The sequence below is a fragment of the Crinia signifera genome, chromosome 4, assembly GCF_055691185.1.
Source record: "Crinia signifera chromosome 4, ASM5569118v1, whole genome shotgun sequence".
Taxonomy (NCBI): domain Eukaryota; kingdom Metazoa; phylum Chordata; class Amphibia; order Anura; family Myobatrachidae; genus Crinia; species Crinia signifera.
In genome coordinates this window covers 233,154,340-233,175,778 of record NC_139220.1, presented here as the reverse complement: position 1 = coordinate 233,175,778, position 21,439 = coordinate 233,154,340, and the positions used below count along the sequence as shown (strand labels likewise).

At 42.9% G+C, this 21,439-nt stretch overlaps 1 protein-coding gene across 3 annotated transcripts in view; it reads left to right on the top strand.

The window, feature by feature from the left end:
* USP8 (ubiquitin specific peptidase 8) overlaps positions 1-21,439 on the top strand; it is a 39,904-nt gene that overhangs the window by 6,999 nt on the left and 11,466 nt on the right. For all 3 annotated transcript variants that reach the window (XM_083183979.1, XM_083183980.1, XM_083183981.1), the window contains exons 4-15: positions 1,354-1,439; positions 1,519-1,648; positions 5,142-5,193; positions 6,794-6,947; positions 8,003-8,165; positions 9,358-9,502; positions 13,938-14,149; positions 15,503-15,925; positions 16,807-16,884; positions 17,740-17,814; positions 18,998-19,251; positions 19,697-19,909. In XM_083183979.1, the coding sequence (XP_083040105.1) occupies positions 1,354-1,439; positions 1,519-1,648; positions 5,142-5,193; positions 6,794-6,947; positions 8,003-8,165; positions 9,358-9,502; positions 13,938-14,149; positions 15,503-15,925; positions 16,807-16,884; positions 17,740-17,814; positions 18,998-19,251; positions 19,697-19,909 (1,985 nt within the window). The remainder of the gene's footprint in view (positions 1-1,353; positions 1,440-1,518; positions 1,649-5,141; positions 5,194-6,793; positions 6,948-8,002; positions 8,166-9,357; positions 9,503-13,937; positions 14,150-15,502; positions 15,926-16,806; positions 16,885-17,739; positions 17,815-18,997; positions 19,252-19,696; positions 19,910-21,439) is intronic.

The following is a 21,439-nucleotide window of genomic DNA, read 5'->3' as shown; positions in this document are numbered from 1 at the left end:
CAGTGAAGAAGCAGGCAGCACTCCTAAACTTCTCAAACACATCTTTATTTTCTATGTTTCAGGTTTCTGTTCCTTTCATCAGGAAATGACACTTATACAGACAACATTTAAATACAGAATCAGAGTGGTTCAGACACACCTGAGGTGCGTTAACCAATAAATATCAGTCAAACACAATACAATGAAGAATTGCGCACATCACAATAGAAAAGCACATTTCGTTTTTAAAAAGTACCAGTAGAACAGCTACAGGCACATACTATTTAATATACATATTAACATGACATAAACAGAAAAATAAATGAACACATTTTTTTCTAAAAGAGAGGAATAAAAAAAAACAAAAAAAAAAAACAATGTAGCAGTAGACATTCAAGTCCTCATGGGGACACTGTATCAAGGAGTAAAATAATTTTGCCTCCCATTACCTCCACAGAGAGAGGCAAACACAAAATCATCATTCTATAACATATATACATGATAAGCTGTGCTTTGCATGTGCAAAATTACTACAGCTTGTTCACTGCTACCTTGATAGATGGCTACTCTGATGGCAGAGCTGTAAAGGTGCCCACACACTAGAACGTTTTTTGGGCCGATTTCCGATAAATCGGCTGATATATCGTCTGATGTTTACCGATAATCGGCAGATATCGGTCCGATGCACGCTACCGTGGATTTTTAGCTGAATCTTCTGATCTTACGTGCTGCACGAAAGATCAGAATATTCATATTCAATATTTAATATCCATAGGAACGCACATGGGATATTAAGAAAAATCTTTGTTAAAGATGTGCGCTTGCCTGAAATCTTTTGTCCAGGATGGACAAAAGATTTCAAGGCTAATTTATGCGCACATCTTACGATCGCAGATCTTTCTAGTGTGTGGGCACCTTTATACTGGTACTTCTTTTTAAAAAAACTAAATGTGCTTTTCTATTGTAATGTGTAATTTCCCATTGTATTGTGTTTGATGTTTATTGATTAATGCACCTCAGGTGTGTCTGAACCACTTTAATTCCGTATTTAAATGCTGTCTGTATGAGTGTATGTATACTGACAAGAGGTGGAGACCCCTGAAACGTACAAAACAAAGCTGTTTGAGAAGTTTCTGAGTGCCGCCTGCTTCTTCATTAAAGCTCTCTTCACATATGTATATGATCAACGCTTTTTCAAAGCTGAATGGTTGCTATGGGCAACTTCTTCACTGCTTGATACATCAACCCCCTTAGTCACATGCATCACAAGTGCATTCAGTAGTCAGACCCAATTAGAAGTTCAGTAAAAAGATGGATGCTCTGTTCATTATTACCTAATACTTTACTTCTTACATTTTCCATATTTGCTTTTAGGATTACTTCAAGTCTTTAATTGGGCCAAGTACAATATTAAAATCAATTGAAGAAGCTGAAAAACTTTCAAATAGCCTTAAAAACCGGTAAGTGTGATTTTAGTGTTGACTAGTATGTGAGATAATGTGTATGTATTACATAATAGAGAAATTCTCATTTTACTAGGTATGAGGAAGCTGAAGTCAGAAAGAGACTTGAAGCGAGAGACAAAGAAGAAGAACAGAAGAGAAGGGAAGAAAAAGTTCTCCCAAAAGAAATACCTGAAGATATTTCTGCACAAAGTGACAACTTAGTGGTAATGTTTCTCCTATACCAGTTTGCAGGACATAAAACAATGGCCTGCCAATTCCCACAGGAGAGAAACCAGTTACTTTCACTTGAACCCGTAAAATCCTAATAATGCCAAGACAAGCCCACCTGTTTTAGAATAAAAGGAAAATAAGATGGATATTGAGGTGATAATGTAAAGTTATTAGATATAGCATTTTTGGATGAACAAGTCCGTAGACTCCCCAAAATTCAAATAAATAAGTCACTGGGACCAGACTGTATTCACACAAGTGTTTTAAGGGAACTGAGCGCAGTAATAGCTAGGCCATTACACTTTATTTTTGTAAAGGAAATTTATTCTGGCTTAGTTCTAAGGGATTGATGTATAGCAGAAGTAGTCCCAATATTTAAAAAGTGAAATCACGCCTGGGTAACTAAAGACTGACGAGTCTCACATCTATAGTCAGGAAGTTATTGAGGGAGTGTTATGTGGCTCAGACGGTTATTTTACAGACATTGGAATTCCGACAGCTGGTACCACTGACTGGGGGCGAGCGCAGAGAAGCCCTTTGCAGGCTCGTAGATTCCTGTGCTGGCCACAGGTTCTATTGTCCCTCTGTGGGTGTCGTTGCCCCCACAAGGGAAAATAGCCCCTGTATGTAGAGATCCAGGACTGTCAGGCATTTTACAGTCAGGATTACGATGTCTGTGTATTTACTGACTGGATCCTGACTTCGGCGGTCATCCAGCGCCCTGTTATTGGAGGGTATAGTAAGGAATTACTCCGGAACATTTAATGAGAAACAAGACTTTTATTGGTAAACAACATGGTTTTGTGAGGTCATGTCAACTAACTTAGCTTCCATGAGGAAGTTAGTGTCAATTTGAACCAAGGTAATACAGTAGCATTTGTTTATTTGGATTTTGCCAAGGCATTTGATATAGTGCCACATAAAATGCTGCTCCATAAAATGGAGTAGCTTGGTATTGGAGAGAACATCTATAATTGGGTAAGACACTAGCTGCAGAACAAGGAAAAGAGACTAGTGGTAAAAAAATGTTGTGTTTTTTTTTTTTTTTTAAACGGTTCACAGTACTAAGCGGTGTAACTCAGGGTTTAGTGCTGGGACCAATTCTCTGGCTCTCTAACAATGTGTTAATTTTTGAAGATGACACCAAAGCTGCAATACATATAAACTAAATTGGGTAAGGTAGGTAATGCGCTAGGAGAGAAAGACTAAAGGCCGCCATACACTATGCGATTTGGCCCCGATTTCACCCGATCCAGATGGATCGGGCAGTGAAATCGGATCAAATCGCAGGTTTTGACACCCGGTCCGACCCGATGCACGGTCCCGTACGCATCGGGTCAGAGTCGGGACGTCGGACCGGCTGCACAGAAGATAAATCTTCTGTGCAGCCGTGGGGACTCTGAGGACACCGGCGAGGGAGTGGGGTGGGAGACTTTGCAGCATCCCCCGCCCGCCACCTCGATGTCCCCAGCCCCCCTGCTCGCTCCACATTGCAGCTCCCCGGGAGTTGCAAATGATACATCGCATGCGATGTATCATTTGCAAAACTTGGCACATCAAGTGCCAAATTGTGTGTCCCCCTCCCGGGGAGCTTCAGGGGGAAATCAGGTCCGACTTGTCCTTAGGACAAGTCGGACTAATGTATGGGGGCTTTAGGAGTACAAATAGACAAACTTAGCTGTAGTACATTCTGTCAAGTAGCGGCAGCAAAGCAAACAGATTCTTGCGCAAAAAGAGGTATAGAGGCTAGGGATAGCACTGTGTTATTACCCTTGTGTAGCGCATTAGTACTCTAAATAACTATCACAGTATTGGTGAATCATCCGCAGGTAATAGGATCTACCCTTTGGAGAGAAATAAAGTTCACACAGATAGAATACAAGCCAATCGGCTAATAACAATGAAATTAAATGTTTCAAACAGGCTTTAACATGACAGGAGCTGATTGTCTGGTTCTTTATCTGTGAATGGTATTTCTCTCCAATGGTTAGTGCATATCCCTTGTTCTTTATACACAAGCACCATAATGCTGACGGGTCTGGGACGGATATTAGACAGACCTTACATCGACAGCCATTACATCGACACCATTAGTTCGACAGCTCAATAGGTCGACATGGTTTTAGGTCGACATACCATTAGGTCGACATGTCATTAGGTCGACAGCTCATTATGTCGACAGCTCATTAGGTCGACATGTTTTTGGGTCGACACTGCCATTAGGTCGACAGTGTCTATGTGGACAGTCAAAAGGTCGACATGGGTTTTTTTTCACTGTTTTTTGGCCGAAATGTCGACACAGTCGACATGGACACAGTTTGAAGTGTACCGCAGCCCCTCGCATCGCTCGCTTCGCTCGCGATGCTTCGGGCACACTATTTTATTCTCCCACCACGCCCTAGTGGATAGTAGGGCATGAAATACCGCCTGTCGGCACATGTCGGCTCAAAAAAACAGTGAAAAAACCCATGTCGACCTTTTGACTGTCGACATAGACACTGTCGACCTAATGGCAGTGTCGACCTAAAAACATGTCGACCCAATGAGCTGTCGACATAATGAGCTGTCGACCTAATGGTATGTCGACCTAAAACCATGTCGACCTATTGAGCTGTCGAACTAATGGTGTCGATGTAATGGCTGTCGATGTAAGGTCTGTCTAACAATAGTCCGGATACCAATGCTGACCTGCTGTTATGTTTTGGACTGTGGAATCAATGTTAGTAATGCTGGTTACTGTGTGTCACTATTAGAAGTTACCTGGTCACAACAGCACATCAGTCATTACAGAACTGGTAGAACTTACATCCATTACTTATGAAAACGTTCTTGTTATTGTTCATTACCGCTTGTAACTATTGTATTTAATATAAAAAAATAAACAGCAACATATTGTGATTGATTTATAGGAGTGGTTTCCAAACTGTGTGCTGTGGTACTTGCAGGGGTGCCCTGGGTTAGTCGTCCTGGACCAATTCAAATTGTTTAATGGTCAATGTAATATTAAAAACCAGGGCTTGTGGTTGCCTGTCATAAAATATGTGCATGAACAGGAGCAAATAGTCTCCCTCATCACATAACTTAACTTAAGGACGACATATAAATACAATATACTTTAAGATTTATTTATTTACTTTTTCAAAATTTCTCTATCACAACCTTTTGGCCTAGGGGGTGCCCTGAAAATAATTCTGATACTCTAGGGCAGGCATTCCCAACCACGGTCCTCAAGGCACACCAACAGTGCAGGTTTTGTAGATATCCAGGCTTGAGCACAGGTGACATAATTAGTATCTAAGGGATTCTGATGAAACCATCTGTGCTGAAGCCTGAATGTAACTAAAACCTGTACTGTTAGTGTGCCTTGAGGACCGTGGTTGGGAATGCCTGCTCTAGGGTGTTATTCAAAACTGTTTAGGAACCACTGATTTATGTAAAGAAATGCAATTTTGAAACAAAAATTATATTTCTTTCTCCATACTGTAGGTAAATGGTGAGAAAAAACAATCTTTGCCTAGGAAAGAAGTCTCTTCAAATGGTATGTTTCAGAATAATTAGAATAATTATTTTGGTTGGTGTTTATTCTTTGCCTGTCTACATTGCAAACCTGTGAATAAAGGAACATCAAAAATGCGTATAAAAAGGATGAGGGACAGTTATTTTTGCTATATAGTAATGTTATATTCAAACTAAAGGCATTTACAGTAGTTTTATATTGTCTTTTTGCAAAATAATAAGTGACTGCACTCCACTAAGGTGCAGCTGGATACCTGTAGTTACACCTACTACAATCAAATAATCAAAAAAAGGGGATGGAACCCGCTCTCCTAATCATGGTTTATGCAATTTCCAATGTGTGTGGATTCAGAATTGTTCATCAAAGGTCCTATTTGTTGTATTCACCGATCTTCACAATGATGAACCTCAAATACAATAAACGGAACCATTTATGGTGCAGATTTCAGAATTATGTTGGTGCTAATAATCAAAAAACGGGGAGTATTGTAGAACTCCGTACCCTTTTTTGGCCTCACTTAGGCCAAGTTCAATAACATAGAATGGGGCTCACACATTCAACGCTCTGTTCTCCAATTTTCCGCCAATATGTAAACATAAAACATATATCCTCATAGTGCAAAATGTAACATGTTTATTAACATCACAAATTAATGGATAAAATAAAAAGCCTGGTACCATGTCTGGCATTTTTAACAAAAAGACGTGTCTGTAGGCATATAGGGATTAGATATATAACCCGGGTATTTCTGCAGGCCTCTTTTTTGTTGTTTGTTTTCTTGGGTGCTGACAATCCTGTTTATACAGTATATGTTTTGTGTGCCTAGTTTTCTTCCCATGAGCTGCCTTGAAAGTGAACTCCTTTAATGCCTAGACTACTCTATTACTAGGTATATACCCCTGTTCTTCCCCCAGTGTACCCCGTTGGCATAAAAAAAAATAAAAAGCTGACTTGAGTAGTTTTTTTTTAAAATGTATTTATTTTTTCATATTTTTATCTGTAGTACATTTTTTTTTCTGGTACTTGTGAGTTATCCGGGCTCCCGATTTTTTGATTGTATGCCTTAAGTTAAGGCATACAATCCGATGCGATGCGATACGATATCGCATCGCATCGCATCCGACCATCGGATGCGATGACCCGATTTTTCCATAGGAATCAATGTTAAAATGATTCCTATGGAAAAAGGGGTCCTTTTCATACCCCTACTATCCAAGTGGGCATGGAGTTGGATATAAACCTGTGGCGAGCGTAGCGAGCCACCGAGCCCGAAGCGTGGCGAGCGAAGCGAGCCCCGCGAGGGGACGGTATTCCGTGTCCCCTCGCGGGGCTCGCTACGCTCGCCACGCTTCGGGCTCGGTGGCTCGCTACGCTCGCCACAGGTTTATATCCAACTCCATGCCCACTTGGATAGTAGGGGTATGAAAAGGACCCCTTTTTCCCATTGAATTCCATGTTAAAATGGACTCAGTCCATTTTAACATTGATTCCTATGGAAAAATCGGGTCATCGCATCGCATCGCATCCGATGGTCGCATGCGATGCGATGCGATGTCCCGATCCGACCCGATTTTAAAATCGGACGCCCGGATAACTCACAAGTACCTTTTTTCTTTTGTAGCGCTTCCTGGATCAATTAATCCAGTTAGATTGTTTGCAATGATGAAAAATCCCGATATCAATGTTATAATCATGGATGCTCGCAAAGCAACAGATTTTGAGGAGTCTCATATTGAATCTTCCATAAACGTGGCTGAAGAGGCGATATCACCAGGGTATGTACAATTATCATTATTCTTTCTAAATGCCAGAACTGCATGCCGATCTTTATTTTATTGAGTAAGAAGTATTGTATTGTTATTCAAACATTAAAAGAGAAGTATTATATTTCACAAGCCCAAACAGACTGCCCATACACCTATCCGATTTGAGCCGATTTCACCTGAGAAATCGACCCAAATCGGATGGGTTTGGCATTCCATCCGACCCGATGCCCGGTCCCGTGCGCATCGGGTTGGACCCTACAGATTGAATCTGTCAGATCGGACCCATCAGCGGCACATAGTGGGTGCTTTTTAGCACCCATGATGTGTTGGGTTCAATCATTAGATTTGTGCCAGTGGGGCTTCACCGCTGGCACACACCTATGTGAAGGGGCGGGTAGTGCTGTTGTCCGGGCTGCGCTGAGCGCCCGGGGGTGTGAGTGCAGTGTTGGGTTGGGGTGAGCAGTCCGCATTGTCCTGGAAGTGCTGAGCGGACATTGCGTACAGCGGCGGCAGAATTTTTAAAAAATATTCAAAAGATAGGATGGCCGCTGATTGGCTGAGAGTGCTCTCTCCCTCAGCTAATTAGCGGCGAAGCAGCTGAATGGCTGAGAGAGAGCACACTCAGCCAATCAGCGGCCGGCCTATCTTTTGAATTTTTTTTTGTTTCTAAATTCTGCCGCTGCTGTCCGCAGTGTTCCCTCAGCACTTCCCGGACACTGCGGACTGCCTGACCTGCTGCACCCACACAATCCCCAGGTGCTCAGTGCAGCCTAGACCCCGCTGCCCAGGATATTTTTATTCTCCTGTCTCTGCAGCTCCCCGGGAATTTACATGGGATAAATCGCATGCTATTTAGCCCATGTAAAAAATGGCACATCACGTGCCAAATCGTTAGTGAGCTCTCCCGTGAAGCTGCTGGGGGAGAAATTAGGTCTGACTTGTCATTAGCACAAGTCGGCCTAATGTATGGGGGCCTTAATACTTGTTCATTTGTTCAGATTACTGGTTTTCTGTTGACAATCTGGGCTGCTGCTAAAAACAAATATCAATTTTATTGTTTGCAGATGTACTGCAACCAAGATTGAGAATAATTTACCAGAAGCATCAAAAGTGGTGTGGGATAGACGAGGTCATGCTGATTATATTGTATTACTTGACTGGTTCAGTTCTGTAAATGACTTGAAGCTTGGAACGCCACTTCAGAGTTTAAAAGATGCACTTTTTAAGGTAACTTGCTCAAAATGAATAAATGTGAATGTACAGTTAGTTGGAAAATAGCACTTGGTATAAAAATGTTTTTCTAGTGGTGGAAAAAAAGGAAACCCCTGTGTGCAGAGGTTAAAGAATGTATACTTTAAATAAAGCCGATTAATCGATAATGTTATGCGTTCAGTATACTCAGTCATGTTTTTATGTGAGCGGACTGAGTTCAATTTGTATTCACTGTTTAGCATTGAGGTGTATTTAGCAACACAGTCTTCCAACATGGTTTTGTCCATTAGAGTGCGAATTTGCTTTTGCGAGTAAACCAGAATCAGGCCTATGAAGCCCAGTATTACACAAACTGGCTGTTTCCTCTCAGCATCAGCACACCCAGTGTGTGTAATGCATGTTCTGCTGAGACGGTTGGACAGGAGATAAACAATTCAAATATAAAGGAAGCTTTTACTAGATGCTCTTCATCCCAGTATTGTTATAGTATTGCACTGTGATCCAAATGGATGTTTTTTTCAGGTTCAAGTATATCATATGTGTTAAAAATACACTACTAACCATATTGTTGTGTATTCAATGCAGCCGGAGAGGGGGTAAATGGCGGGAATCGCCGAAAACAATCGATCCTCTCGGTTTAACCCCTGCTTTGGCCGCTCACCCTATTCAATGCGCCGGTTAAATCCTCGCTGTCAGAGGAAAGCGAGGATTCCCCCAAATAGCGAGGCTCACATCTAATGCAGGGAGCCCTCTGCATTTAGCCGCGAGCCTCATTGTTTTAGCGGCTGCACGCGCTGTTTCCCTTCGCACCAAAAACCTAGCCAGGGGGGAAACAGCGTATGCAGGGGGTCAGTTGAATACTGATACTGCGAGCTGTGACAGCGAGCAGGCAGCCCTGCTTGCTGTCACAGCTCGCAGAAAGCATTTAATACACACCACTGTTTCTAGTGCCATAGCTAGCATGTAATAAGATCTTGTCTGTCAACTGAATCAATTGGCACAAATGTTAGAAGGGTTAACTAAGAAGTGACATTTGGGATGAATTGGTCCATATATGATGGATGTAAAGAGTTTTTTAATTTACAGTGGGTCAAAAATGTTAATATAAACTATACTCTGAAATGGCCCTCAGCTTCTTGTGCTCCATTGGTCTGGTAGTCAATAAGTAAACAATATGTGATATTATCATATTTTGTTTTGTTTCTAGTGGGAAACGAAGGTAATTCTGAAAAGTGAGCCTTTTGTATTGGAGGGTGGTTATGAAAATTGGCTTCTTTGTTATCCAATGTACACCACAAATGGGAAAGTAGTCGTGCCTAGAAGACAGGCCGCTGAAAACCTGTTTATGTCATGTAAGTTTATCTTGCTCAGTATTAAACCTTCTGTAGAAAGAATCCTAAAACACTTTTTTTTTCTGCTGCTGCACTAATCTGTTGTGGAATTTGTTTTATGTGCAGGGTACTTGATTAGTTTCACGGCGGCAGTTACGTAGTCAGTATAGTGTCCCTGTCAGAATCAGCATAGTGTTCCCGCGGCCAGCGTAGTCAGCTTGTGTCTGCGACTTTGTGTACGTTTGCGCCTAAATGTAGCATATGCAGTTAGCGTAGTCGGTCAACTTTTCGCAGTTAGCGTAGTCAGTCAGCGTTGTGTCAGCGCTTATATCATTGTGTGGGAACCATTGTTCATTTTTAACCTGCCTGACATGACAGGTGTGAATGTGTTCCTAAAACACCCCCACTAGCCACGTCAGCCCGAAGTGTGGCAAGCAGACGCGGTATGCGTCCTCCCAACCTGTTCATACCCCACTGTCCACGTCGGCGTGGAGTAGATTTTATAAAGTGTGGCTTGCCACCCTGCCCGAAGAGTGGCGAACGGACACGTAAAATGATCCTAAAGTGTGGCGAGCGGATTACTTGACGTGTATTCCGCGTCCCCTCGCTGCGCTCGCCACACTTCGGGCTCATTTTACATGTCCCCTTGCAGGGCTCGCTGCGCTTACCACACTTTATAAATTCAACTCCACGCCGATGTGGATAGTGGGGTTATGCACAGGTCAGGAGGACACGTACCGCGCCCTCGCGCGGGGTTCGCTGCGCTTGCCGGGCTTCGGGCTGACATGGATAGTTGGGGGTTTGAAATGGAGGCATTTACCAGTATGTAACATAGAGCACTGGCAAATTCGTCCTTTATTGTGCATGAGACGAACCCCCCCCTCCCCTTTGTGTATGTGACACACGCGTCACCGAACCCCTAACCGTCTCCCTGAAGCAGACACGGGCAGGATTGCCGTACCCTGCCGCACAAATTACTGAGACACACTTGCGTATGAGACGCTTGTGCTTCTCATGCAGATGGATCGCCTCTCCACCAGTGCCCGCATGATCGCCTCTCTGCCGATGTCCGCCAGCGTAGGGGATCTGGCGGTTACCGGCGCTGTGTGAGAGGCGCTCACTAGGCTTGCTAGGGATGCGGGGGACAGAGCTGCAGCTTGTGGGGACAGTATGGTGAGTACGCTGCCTGACGGGGACACTAAACTGACTACACAGCGCTGCCGCTGGGACACTACTATGACTACGCAGGGCTGCCGCTGGGACACTACTATGACTACGCAGGGCTGCCACTGGGAGACTGCGCTGACAACGTAGCATAGCATGCCGCCGTGAAACTACACAAGTACCATGTGCAGTTCTAGAACATATCATTGCAAAAATTGCATTCACAATTGCAGACATTGCGCTTAGCCCTTTTTAGTGCCAACATCTCTGAGAGATGTTCAAAATAACCACTAAAAATCCCAGCGTCTCTCACATTTGTTATATAATTCTAATAAATATAAATAAAGATATTTCCTATATAAGGTAAACATTACAGCTCATTATGATGAATAAAAATGTTTGCTTGGCAATTTTCACACCTATTTTGACAATTTCACTTGGCACTCAAAGGGTTAAGACTGTTATAAAAAAATGTAATTGTATATTATTTCATAATTATACATTTTGGGTGACATTTAACGGGATGCTATTTTTAGTAAGGTTCTGAATTATCGCATTTTCCGAAATCGGGATTTAACAAAAAAACTATTTAATGGGACATTTTTTAGTAATGATAATGTGCAATTTTTTTTTTAGACATGAAAGTGTGCGGTATTTAGTAAAAAAAAATGGAGGCGCCTACAGCCAATCAGGGCTGAGTGCTTCTATAGCAGGTTGCAGGGGTGAGCTGGCTTCCTCCGCACTAATGACAACAGGGATCCTCGCTGTCATTAGTGTGGAGGAAGCCGGCTCACACCGCAGTCAGTGCGGGTTGAAACTGCAGCAAAGAGTCACCAACTGGAGCCTGGAATGGTATGTATACTGGTGTAAAATTAACTGTTGCAGTAGTTAATGTATGTAATGTTTTCTTATGGCAAGTATTGTATTACCTATTTCTTTTATGTCTCTTCATTATTACATTATTAGGACATTGTACACTGTTTGATTCTTTGTTTATACTGCTCCAAGATCTCCCTTGTAAAGGCCCCCATACATTAGGCCGACTTGTCCGAAGGACAAGTCAGACCTAATCTACTGACAACTCCCCTGGGGGGTGACATACGATTTGGCACTTGATGTGCCAGGTTTTGCATGTGATAAATCGCATGCAGTCCCCCCGGGGAGCTGCTGTCAGCGGGAGCTGAGTAGGGCATGGGGGCTGCAAGCAGGCAGCGGACGCAGCCTGTAGTACCTGTGGTGGAGGGAGCCAGATGCCGAGCGGGGGACTGCAAGCAGGGAGCCAGGCAGGGGAGGCAGTGGGCGCACTGGTCCAGGCAGTGAACTCCGCGAGGGGACCAGAGAGCAGAGACCGGGTAGCGTAGGGGAAGCCGGGCAGCAGCGGGCGGACATAGAAATGAATTAACAGTCAGTGATTGGCTGAGAGCTCTCTGTCAGAGAGCTCTCAGCCAATTACTGGCTGTCCATTCATTTCTATGTGCCCGGCTTCCCCTACGCTACCCGGTCTCTGTCTCTGATCCCTTTGCGGCGTTCACCGCCTGGAAGTATCTATTTGCGGCTTTCCCCCCCACCCAGGATAGTGCGCCCACTGCCTCTCTAGCCCGGCTCCCTGCTTACAGTCCCCCGCTCGGCTCCCTCCACGCTGCGTCCCCTGCCCGCCTTGGGCTGCACATAAGATTTAACTAATCTTATGTGCAGCCAGTCCGACCTCCCGAATCCGACCCGATGCGCACGGGACCGCGCATCGGGTCGGATGGGATGTCTGCACATGCGATTTGGCCCGATTTCACAGCCCGATTCCTATGAATCGGGCCCAAATCGAATAGTGTATGGTGGCCTTTAATAATATATAGGAGCAGACAAATTATCCTAATTGTAATAACACTCCTAATGCTTTGTAATTACCAGGAGTCCTAAATTAGTTTATTGTTTAACTCTGGAGTAATTTTAAACGGGGTAAACCTATTTCAGATTTCTACTGCAGAACATCGCTTTAAATCTGTAAAATCTGTAAACGCTGCTATTGTGGTTTTATCTGTGCTATGTGAAGAACTTAGAAATATTGGGATAGTGCTACTTCTCTTGCATTGGTTTGGTCTGATTAGCACCTTTTGCTGGTGGGGGAGGTGTATTGGGAGGGGCAGCTAATTCAGGATGGACATATGTTTTTTTAGGCTTATATATTGAGTATAGTTTTGGACGTCAGTCCTTTAGGATGTTAGGGATCTAGTATCTCAAGGGTCTAGTTATAAAGGGTCATCTTTAAAATAATAGCAACGTTATACCCGCGTTAACCCGAAGGAAACCAGAGGGCAAAGAACAAACCATTACTGCTGAAGGACTGCATTATAACCAAAAAACTCAGGAACATCATGTGGCCTCAACTCACCTTTGCCATGAGTGGACCAGGCCCACCACCCCTATGGCTGAAAACACCTGCACTACCCCCATCCCTACCCCTCATCATGGAGCTGTGAGAGGAAGCAGCAGGGACAGCCTATGCACCAACACTTCACCCATCAATCCCTTGTAAAGGTGTCAGTCCCCTGCAAATGTGTGTTCATGTCTCCCCCCCCCCCTCCTCTCCTGCAGCACACATCTACCCCACCATGTGCTTTTCCTGCATTGTGTACCTCCGCAGATTGCACACCCTGCCAGCGCTGACCTATGCAGTGCACCAAGCTGGTTGCCTCAGATGGTTTTTCTGCAGGCAGGATGTGGGTCACGTGGATGTTGTGCAGGGTTTATCATACTACTACACTACTTCCAATATATGCATTAGGTCCTTGTATGGCTCGCCCCTTACAGTGTAACCTTCGTAGTGCGCCCACCATGGCTGCCTCATCTGGTGCACTTGTGAATGGGATGAAAAATACATGGACCTGAGTATATCCTGAAATCACCCATTTTGGGTAATTTCTTTTAGGGGTATTCTATTTCACCCTGGGTAATCCTACGCAAAGCGCCTATGGCTGCAGCACTTGGTACCTTGTCAGGGTGGAGTACACAACCCATGGAAGTTATTATCCAAAATGCTGCACCACTCCTGCATTATGCTTACTATGTGCTCAAGGGTTTCTTTTGTCTGTGACATGTCTGTTACTGTACCACCAACATCCTCCTGTATTATGTGCATTTTTTTTAATGTCTGTGAGCACCTTGAGTCCTGCTGGAGAAAGTGCGCTATATATATTTTACTTTCTTACTAATTTGTAACCTTTTAAATGGACTATTGCTATTTGGAAGTTGCATACCTGACACCACCTAAACATTATTTTCTGTGATTTTGTTATAGTGAATTTCAGCTACCCATCTCTGGAAGAGCCGTCCCCTCCTACGGCCTCCATTCAGGTCGAAACGCCACCTGCTCAAATATCAGATCTTAATAATGGAGAAACAATACAAGTTATTAACGTAGAGAAAATTGTGGAACCTGTCCATATAACACACAAGCCAGAGCCCGCACCACAAGTACAGCCATCGGAATCGGCAAAGCCTATTCCACAAGTAAGTACCTATTTGCCCATTTGCCTTTGCGCCTTAGAGGTTCTTCCATTGGTTTTGTTCTTTATTTGTTCTGAAGCAATATTTATTCTCCTCATTGCAAAGTGATGGGAAAGTAAAATGTTTGATTTAGTAAGTGTTCTGTATTGTCTGTTTATAGAATTACTATTTTACAGTAATATTATCAAGTGATATTTATTTGCATGTCGTTGTTGTGACACCTAGAACATTTTTACACCATTACTTTTGTTTGGTTAGCAGAAGGCAAGTTGACGGTTACGGGATAAGAGATAGACAATGTCTAGGTCGACAGTCACTAGGTCGACCATTAATGGTTGACAGTGACTAGGTCGACACCCTGAAATGGTCGACATACCATTGGTCGACATTGAAATAAGGTCAACATGGCTTTTTACAGTTAATGATTTCTTGGGGGAAATTTACTAAAGGAAATTTGTAAAAAATAGGTGTATTTGTATTTAGAAATACACTTATTTTTGACATTTACTATCCCGAAAATACGGCAATTGGTATTCGTATTGATAGCACATCAATATGAATACGAATTGCCGTATATTCGGGATCGTAAATTTCAAAAATAAGTGTATTTCTGGATACAAATACACCTATTTTTTTTACAAATTTCCTTTAGTAAATTTCCCCCCTTATGTCGACATGGATACTGTATAAGTGTATCGCGTCCCCTTGCATGGCTCGTTGCACTCGCCACGCGTCAGGGACACTCTATGCCCACTTGGATAGTAAAGTATGAACCAAGTTGGTCTACAACAACAAAAAACTGCATGTCGACCTTGTGGATGTCGACCATGCCCATGTCAACCTTAAGCTTGTGTTGACCTTCTTTCAATGCCGACCTATGATATGTTGAATATTTCAAGGTGTTGACCTAGTCACTATGGACCATTAGAGGTCTACCCAGGGACCGCATACCAAGTTAACAGTATACCGGTATATCTTTTTAGAAGTTTTTTTTTAAAAGTATATGTAGTTGAAAGTGGTGCAGATGCGCTTGGGCGTAGGTGTACATACATACATACATACATACATACATACATCCAAGCCTGTACTCCATACGCGTTATTTTGCCTGATGCCATCCAAATACAGCTGTGAACTGAAGAATAGGAGCCGGCACTAAATAAACACACAGACCCCCAGTGCTTGATCAGTCACGCCTCTTTCCCAGCATGTGTGTATTCTCACAGTTACTACATAAAAAAAGATGCCTAACTATGAGTGGATACCAGTATTGACCATGGTAAAGTTTTGGTTACTATTTTACAGTTATTTATTTATTAGATTTTTTCCTTGATTCCAATTATATTTTCATCCATAGATCGACCGGTCAAAAAAGCCAACTGTAGTCATAAATGACATCCCAAAGAAGATTAAGCATGAAGTGAAAGAAAACAAACCAGTGCAAAATGGTAATATTATTCCAGACCGGTCCACGAAGCCGTCATTACACTCCAAAGGAGACAACCTTTCCTCACTAGAAAAAAAGTATCCAGAAACAAAAGACAACTCACACAGTGGTGTGGAAGAACTCCGAGATGTCACTACACTAGAAGAAAAGGAAGCGACTACAAATAATGTGAGCGAAACCGTCCAGGAGGTCCCTCCTAAAAACCAAGAACTGGAAAGAAAACCGCAAATTGTGGTTGATAAAGAAATAAAGGAATTAAAAAAAACAAGTGCTGAACAAAGTTTTAATGATGAACGAAATAAAGACATAACCATATCAAGCAATCCCAAGAAGGTAAGGCCCTTTTTCTCTTATGCAAAACCTCCTTTCTATATACCAAGTGGAAGGCCTTCTGTGTACCTCAGTCTCCACTATTTGTCTCTGTGATGAGGGTAGGCAACCTGTGGTACTCCAGCAGATGTGGAAATACACATCACAGCATGCACTGCGACGGTTGTAGCATGTCCTAATGGTAAAATTGTAACAGGGCATGCTGGGAGCTGTAGTTCCACAGCAGCTGATGTGTTACAAGATGTTGGCAATTTGGAAGGAAGATATCTACTCCTATAGTTGTGAAATAGAGAAAGTTATTAATTATTTAAAACATGTGAAAGTACACTAGAACTCTTTTTAATAGCATTGTTGAAACATATTCACTTGAGAGGTTATCATACATAAATTCATATATACACTTGCTGCAGAGAAGACACACAGTGGGACTTGATTCCTGGTTGGAACTTATTTGAGGGCTCAACCTCTTCTAAGCAGAAAGTATAAGAAGTCTATACCAACACTTAATTTCATTGGAGATATACTGCATTAAAGAACTCAATGGGACCCATTGCAATTATTATTATTACTACATAATCACCTATATATTGTCTGTCCGTTTATCCCTGATGGAGTCATAAAGACGATACTTCCTGAATGGATGACATAATGTTTTATATTGTTTTAATAAATTTGAACATTAAAATGAATGTGTAATAACTTAAGTTTGGAGACCGTACACTTGACTCTCTGAGGATGTGGTGACTTAAGATGTTGGAATTTTATAAGCACGCTCAATTTTTACTATTTGTATATTCATATATGTTTGCTTCTGAACTTTGTATAAAGGCAAATGATCATGTTACACTCCAGGTGTTAAAATCTTAAACAATTTTATTTAACAGCCTGAAACCAGTAAAGATCTTCAAGATGCTAAAGCTGAGGTGGTTTCTAAAGAGGTTGCTGAAGATGATCGACCCAGAGTAGGTATTCTGGCTACATCTGCAAATATTTTGGGTACTTGTGTAGTTTCACAGCAGCACTTACGGTGTCCCTGTCGGCATGAGCGTTGTGTTCTTGTAGTCAGCTTGTATCTGCGACTGTGTGTACATTCGCGGCTAACCGGAGCTTACGCTGTTATCGCAGTCAGTCAGCGTTATGCACTCAGTCACTGTCGCTGCACCGCGTCCCCTCGCCACGCTTCGGGCTGACGTGGATAATGAGGGTTTGAAATGGAGGCATTTGCAAGTATGTAACATGGAGCATTGGCAAATGCGTCCTTTATTGTGCATGAGACGCACTTGCGCCCGCACCCCCCCTTTGTGCACGAGACGCATGTGCAACCGAACCCCTAACCCTTACTGTCTCCCTGAAGCGGACACGGGTAGGGTTGCCGTACCCTGCCACACAAATTACTGAGACGCACTTACGTATGAGACGCTCGTGCGTCCCAAGCAGATGGAGCGCCTCTCCGCCGGCGCGCGCATGATCGCCTCTCAGCCGGCGTCCGCCAGCGCAGGGGATCTGGTGGTTACCGGCGCTGTGTGAGAGGCGCTCACCAGGCTTGCCGGGGACAGAGATGCAGCTCGTGGGGACAGTACGATGAAGCTACCTGATGGGGACACTACGCAGGGCTGCCACGGGGACACTACGCTGACAACATAGCGTATCGCTGTGAAACTACACAAGTACCATATTTTGCTCTTGGCTAATAATATAGAGCTGATATTTTGGGTTATGCTACATACATATTTATGGATATTAGTTGATTTTAAATGAATGACTGTGCCAGCACCCATGCCCTTGTTTTTACTTATAATTTGAATATGTTGTTTTAGAGGGAGCCATTGATGCGAGCTCGAAGTGAGGAAACGGGTATAACTGTTCCAGGACTGCCTGCGGGTTGGGTGAAGGTAATATAAATAAATTACACACACTAGGTCATCTTTTTTTTGTTTTCCGTGGAAACGAACTTGGGAACACCTGCTGTAACATACAGCAACAAGGCTACTTATTCATAAAAAAAAAGGTTTGCAGTAAAATGTTCAAGTCAGTTTCCCTGGTCACAAGAGGAGTATAGACCTGCTTTAGTGTTGGAAAACACAAGTTATTTTAGTTCAATAAAACATGAATATTTTCGATCTGTCTCTAATGCATCTCTCTTTTTATGTACTTTATAGCTGGTAGTTATAGGTAGAAAAATATTGTGTATTTTCACAGAGGCAGTCGCCCATGCACTATTGTCCTTTGCTTCATTACAATAATGCACAACTATTTAGTACTGAATTTCAGCATAGCAGTAGGACTAGCTTTGAGACTATGTGAATACAGTAATACCAACTAGAGGAAAACAGTAGATAAATCCCACTAGTGTCACCTGAAAGAACTCTGTTTGACACAATTGAGATAAACACTGTTATAATTACAGGTTTCATCATTCATAGAAAGTGTTGTCAGCTGCCTGGTACTCTGCAGCTTGACTGTAAATAGTGGTATTTAAGTGGTTCCAATGCCCAAGGCCAAAGAGGCTGCACCGACACTTTTCATTGGCATCCATATTTGGCTCGATAGCTGCCTGGGCTCCTATTTAGAACTCGCTGGCACTCATCTTCCTGGTCCTGACCCCCTCTTCATAATGTCACATATGCGATGGTGGCAGTGCCTACACCCCCGCTGACCATTTAGAAATGGTTTTCTTAATTACATGCAAAGCTCCATGTTCCCTACAGAATACAAGTTACTGTTGTTACATGTAAGATTAGTGTGATATATATTTTTACAAATATACTTTATTATACATAACGTTGTCAATCGTCTGCACATCAGTTGGATTACATTCAGGACACAGACTCCTGTGGTAGTACACCATATAGACTCCTGCGGTAGTACACCGTATAGGCTGATTGCTGCGGTAGTACACCGTATAGGCTGATTGCTGCGGTAGTACACCGTATAGGCTGATTGCTGCGGTAGTACACCGTATAGGCTGATTGCTGCGGTAGTACACCGTATAGGCTGATTGCTGCGGTAGTACACCATATAAGAAGACAGGAACCAAGTGCACCACAACCTATTTGCCATTTTTTCTCCCTGCAGTTTCTTGAACCCATAACTGGTACCTATCGCTATTATCACTCACCAACTCATACCGTTCATATGTATCCACCTGAAGTGGCTCCATCATCTGCTCCTTCCTCCACTCCAGTTCAGAAAGTGAAGCCTCAGTCACACACCGATATTGACAAGGAGCAAACAAAGTTGAAGCGATCATACTCTTCTCCAGATTTAACTCAAGCTCTCAAGGAGGAAGAAAAGAAGAAGCCAACACCTATAATTAATCGTGAAAATAAGTGAGTGATTTTTCATGTATGTAATTATATTGCATGGTTGGCTAATTTTATACATATTCCACACCATCTCTGCAAGACTCGGAACTTGATGAATGTCTCATTCATACACACCTTGCTTGTACTGATTTTTCTCTAAAATCCTATTTAGGGCACACTACTGCTCTTTGTATAAAGGGCTGTGCGCAGGGATCCACACAAAGTTATAAAAAACTTGTAAGGAGATTTGAAGGCGATCCATAGTGAATACATTTTTATTTGTACTTTCTCAGTCTGTCCTTAATTGGCACCATTATAGCATTTAGCAAAGTGCAACAGTTGCATATGATAAAATATTCGAGGCAATGAATAGTGTTCAATGGAGGGTCAAATGACTTTTTGCCATTATAAGTCTACGCATTGCTATTTGAGGATTGTAATGTTCATTTGAAATGTCTTTGTGTTGCAGACCAACAGCTCATACTAAAGCTGAAATTACAAAGTTATCAGCATCTAAGATACGCAGCCTGAATCCTGTATTTGGGGGTGTAGGTCCAGCTCTCACTGGCCTGAGGAATCTTGGTAATACTTGTTACATGAATTCTATCCTACAGTGTCTTTGTAACACTCCACGCTTAGCTGAGTACTTCCACAAGAACTGTTACCAAACTGATATTAACAGGTAATGTGTACAAATGAAACCTTTGTAAAACATATAGTTGCTGTGAATTTTCTTCTGAATTGTTTTTGAATCCAGTAGTAATATGGGGATAAATTTACTAAAGCCTCTAAAAAATGAAAAGCTGTGGTGTTTCCCACAACAACAAATCATTTTTAGAAGCTTTAGTAAATTTACCCCATGGATCACTGCAGGGACAGGGCAAGTTTTCGATTATTGCTTATCGCAGCAATTTCTTACACAACATCGGCATACAACATGTACTAGGCATTCTGAGCTACTACAGAGGGGTTGGGATCATTTGGCCTACAGTATGTTGGTCGACATGGGTCTAGGTCGACAGGACATTAGGTGGACAGTATCTAGGTCGACAGTCAAAAGGTCAACATGGGTTTTTTCACTGTTCTTTGAGCTAACATGTGCCGACAGGCGGTATTTCATGCCCTACTATCCACTAGGGCATAGCGGGAGAATAAAATAGTGTGCCGAGCGTAGCGAGGCACCAAGCCCGAAAGCATTGGAGACAAAGAGTAACCTAATGCTTGTGTTGACCTAGACCCATGTCGACGCAATGCTTGTCGACCAACATACTGCAGACCAAATGACGGTATCCCCTAGAGCAGGCCTGGCCAACCTGTGGCTCTCTAGATGTTGTCAAACTACAAATCCCATCATGCCTTGCCACAGTTTTGCTATAAGGGAGTGTTAAAACTGTGGCAAGGCATGCTGGGATTTGTAGTTTCACAACATCTGGAGAGCCACAGGTTGGCCTGTCCTGCCCTAGAGCAGTGTTTTTCAACCACTGTGCCGTGGCACACTAGTGTGCCTTGAGCTGTTCTCAAGTGTGCCCCCAGATCTAAAGATGCCCAAACCAGTTTACAGGTACCACCAGTTCAACTGTTATTTACTGGTCTCTTCTTTTCATGTAAAGAGCCAATGTATTTTATTTTTGTTACCTATGGGGACAAGAGTGATTGTTTTTCATATGGGGGCCAATAGGTTTGTATTTTTCCTGTGGGGGCCAATGTGTTTTGCCCTGTGGGGATCTCATGGTGTGCCTTGGAAATTGTAAAATCTTATTTAGTGTGCCGCAAGGTAAAAAGGTTAAAAATCACTGCCCTAGAGAGACTGATACAGGCATTGGGGGGATTTCTGCCCCTGTAGGAGAAGTTTGACAAACCTGTGGCTCTCCAAATTTGTGGAACTGCAAGTCCCGACATGTCTTATCAGCTGATCGGGGGTACATTATGATGGGACTAGTCTCACAGTAGCAGGAGAGCCACAATGTGGCCAGGTGCATGTGTGAGCTTTTTGGCTGATCTCTCTGCAGCTGTAAAGGTGCCCACACACTAGAACGATTTTTGGGCCGATTGGCCGATTTTCGATAAATCGGCCGATATATCGGCCGATATTTACCGATAATCGGTCAAAAATCAATCGAAAATCGGCCGATGCTCGCTCCCGTGGATCTTTTGCTAAATCTTCTGATCTTACGTGCTGCACAAAAGATCAGAAGATTTAACAAAAGATCCA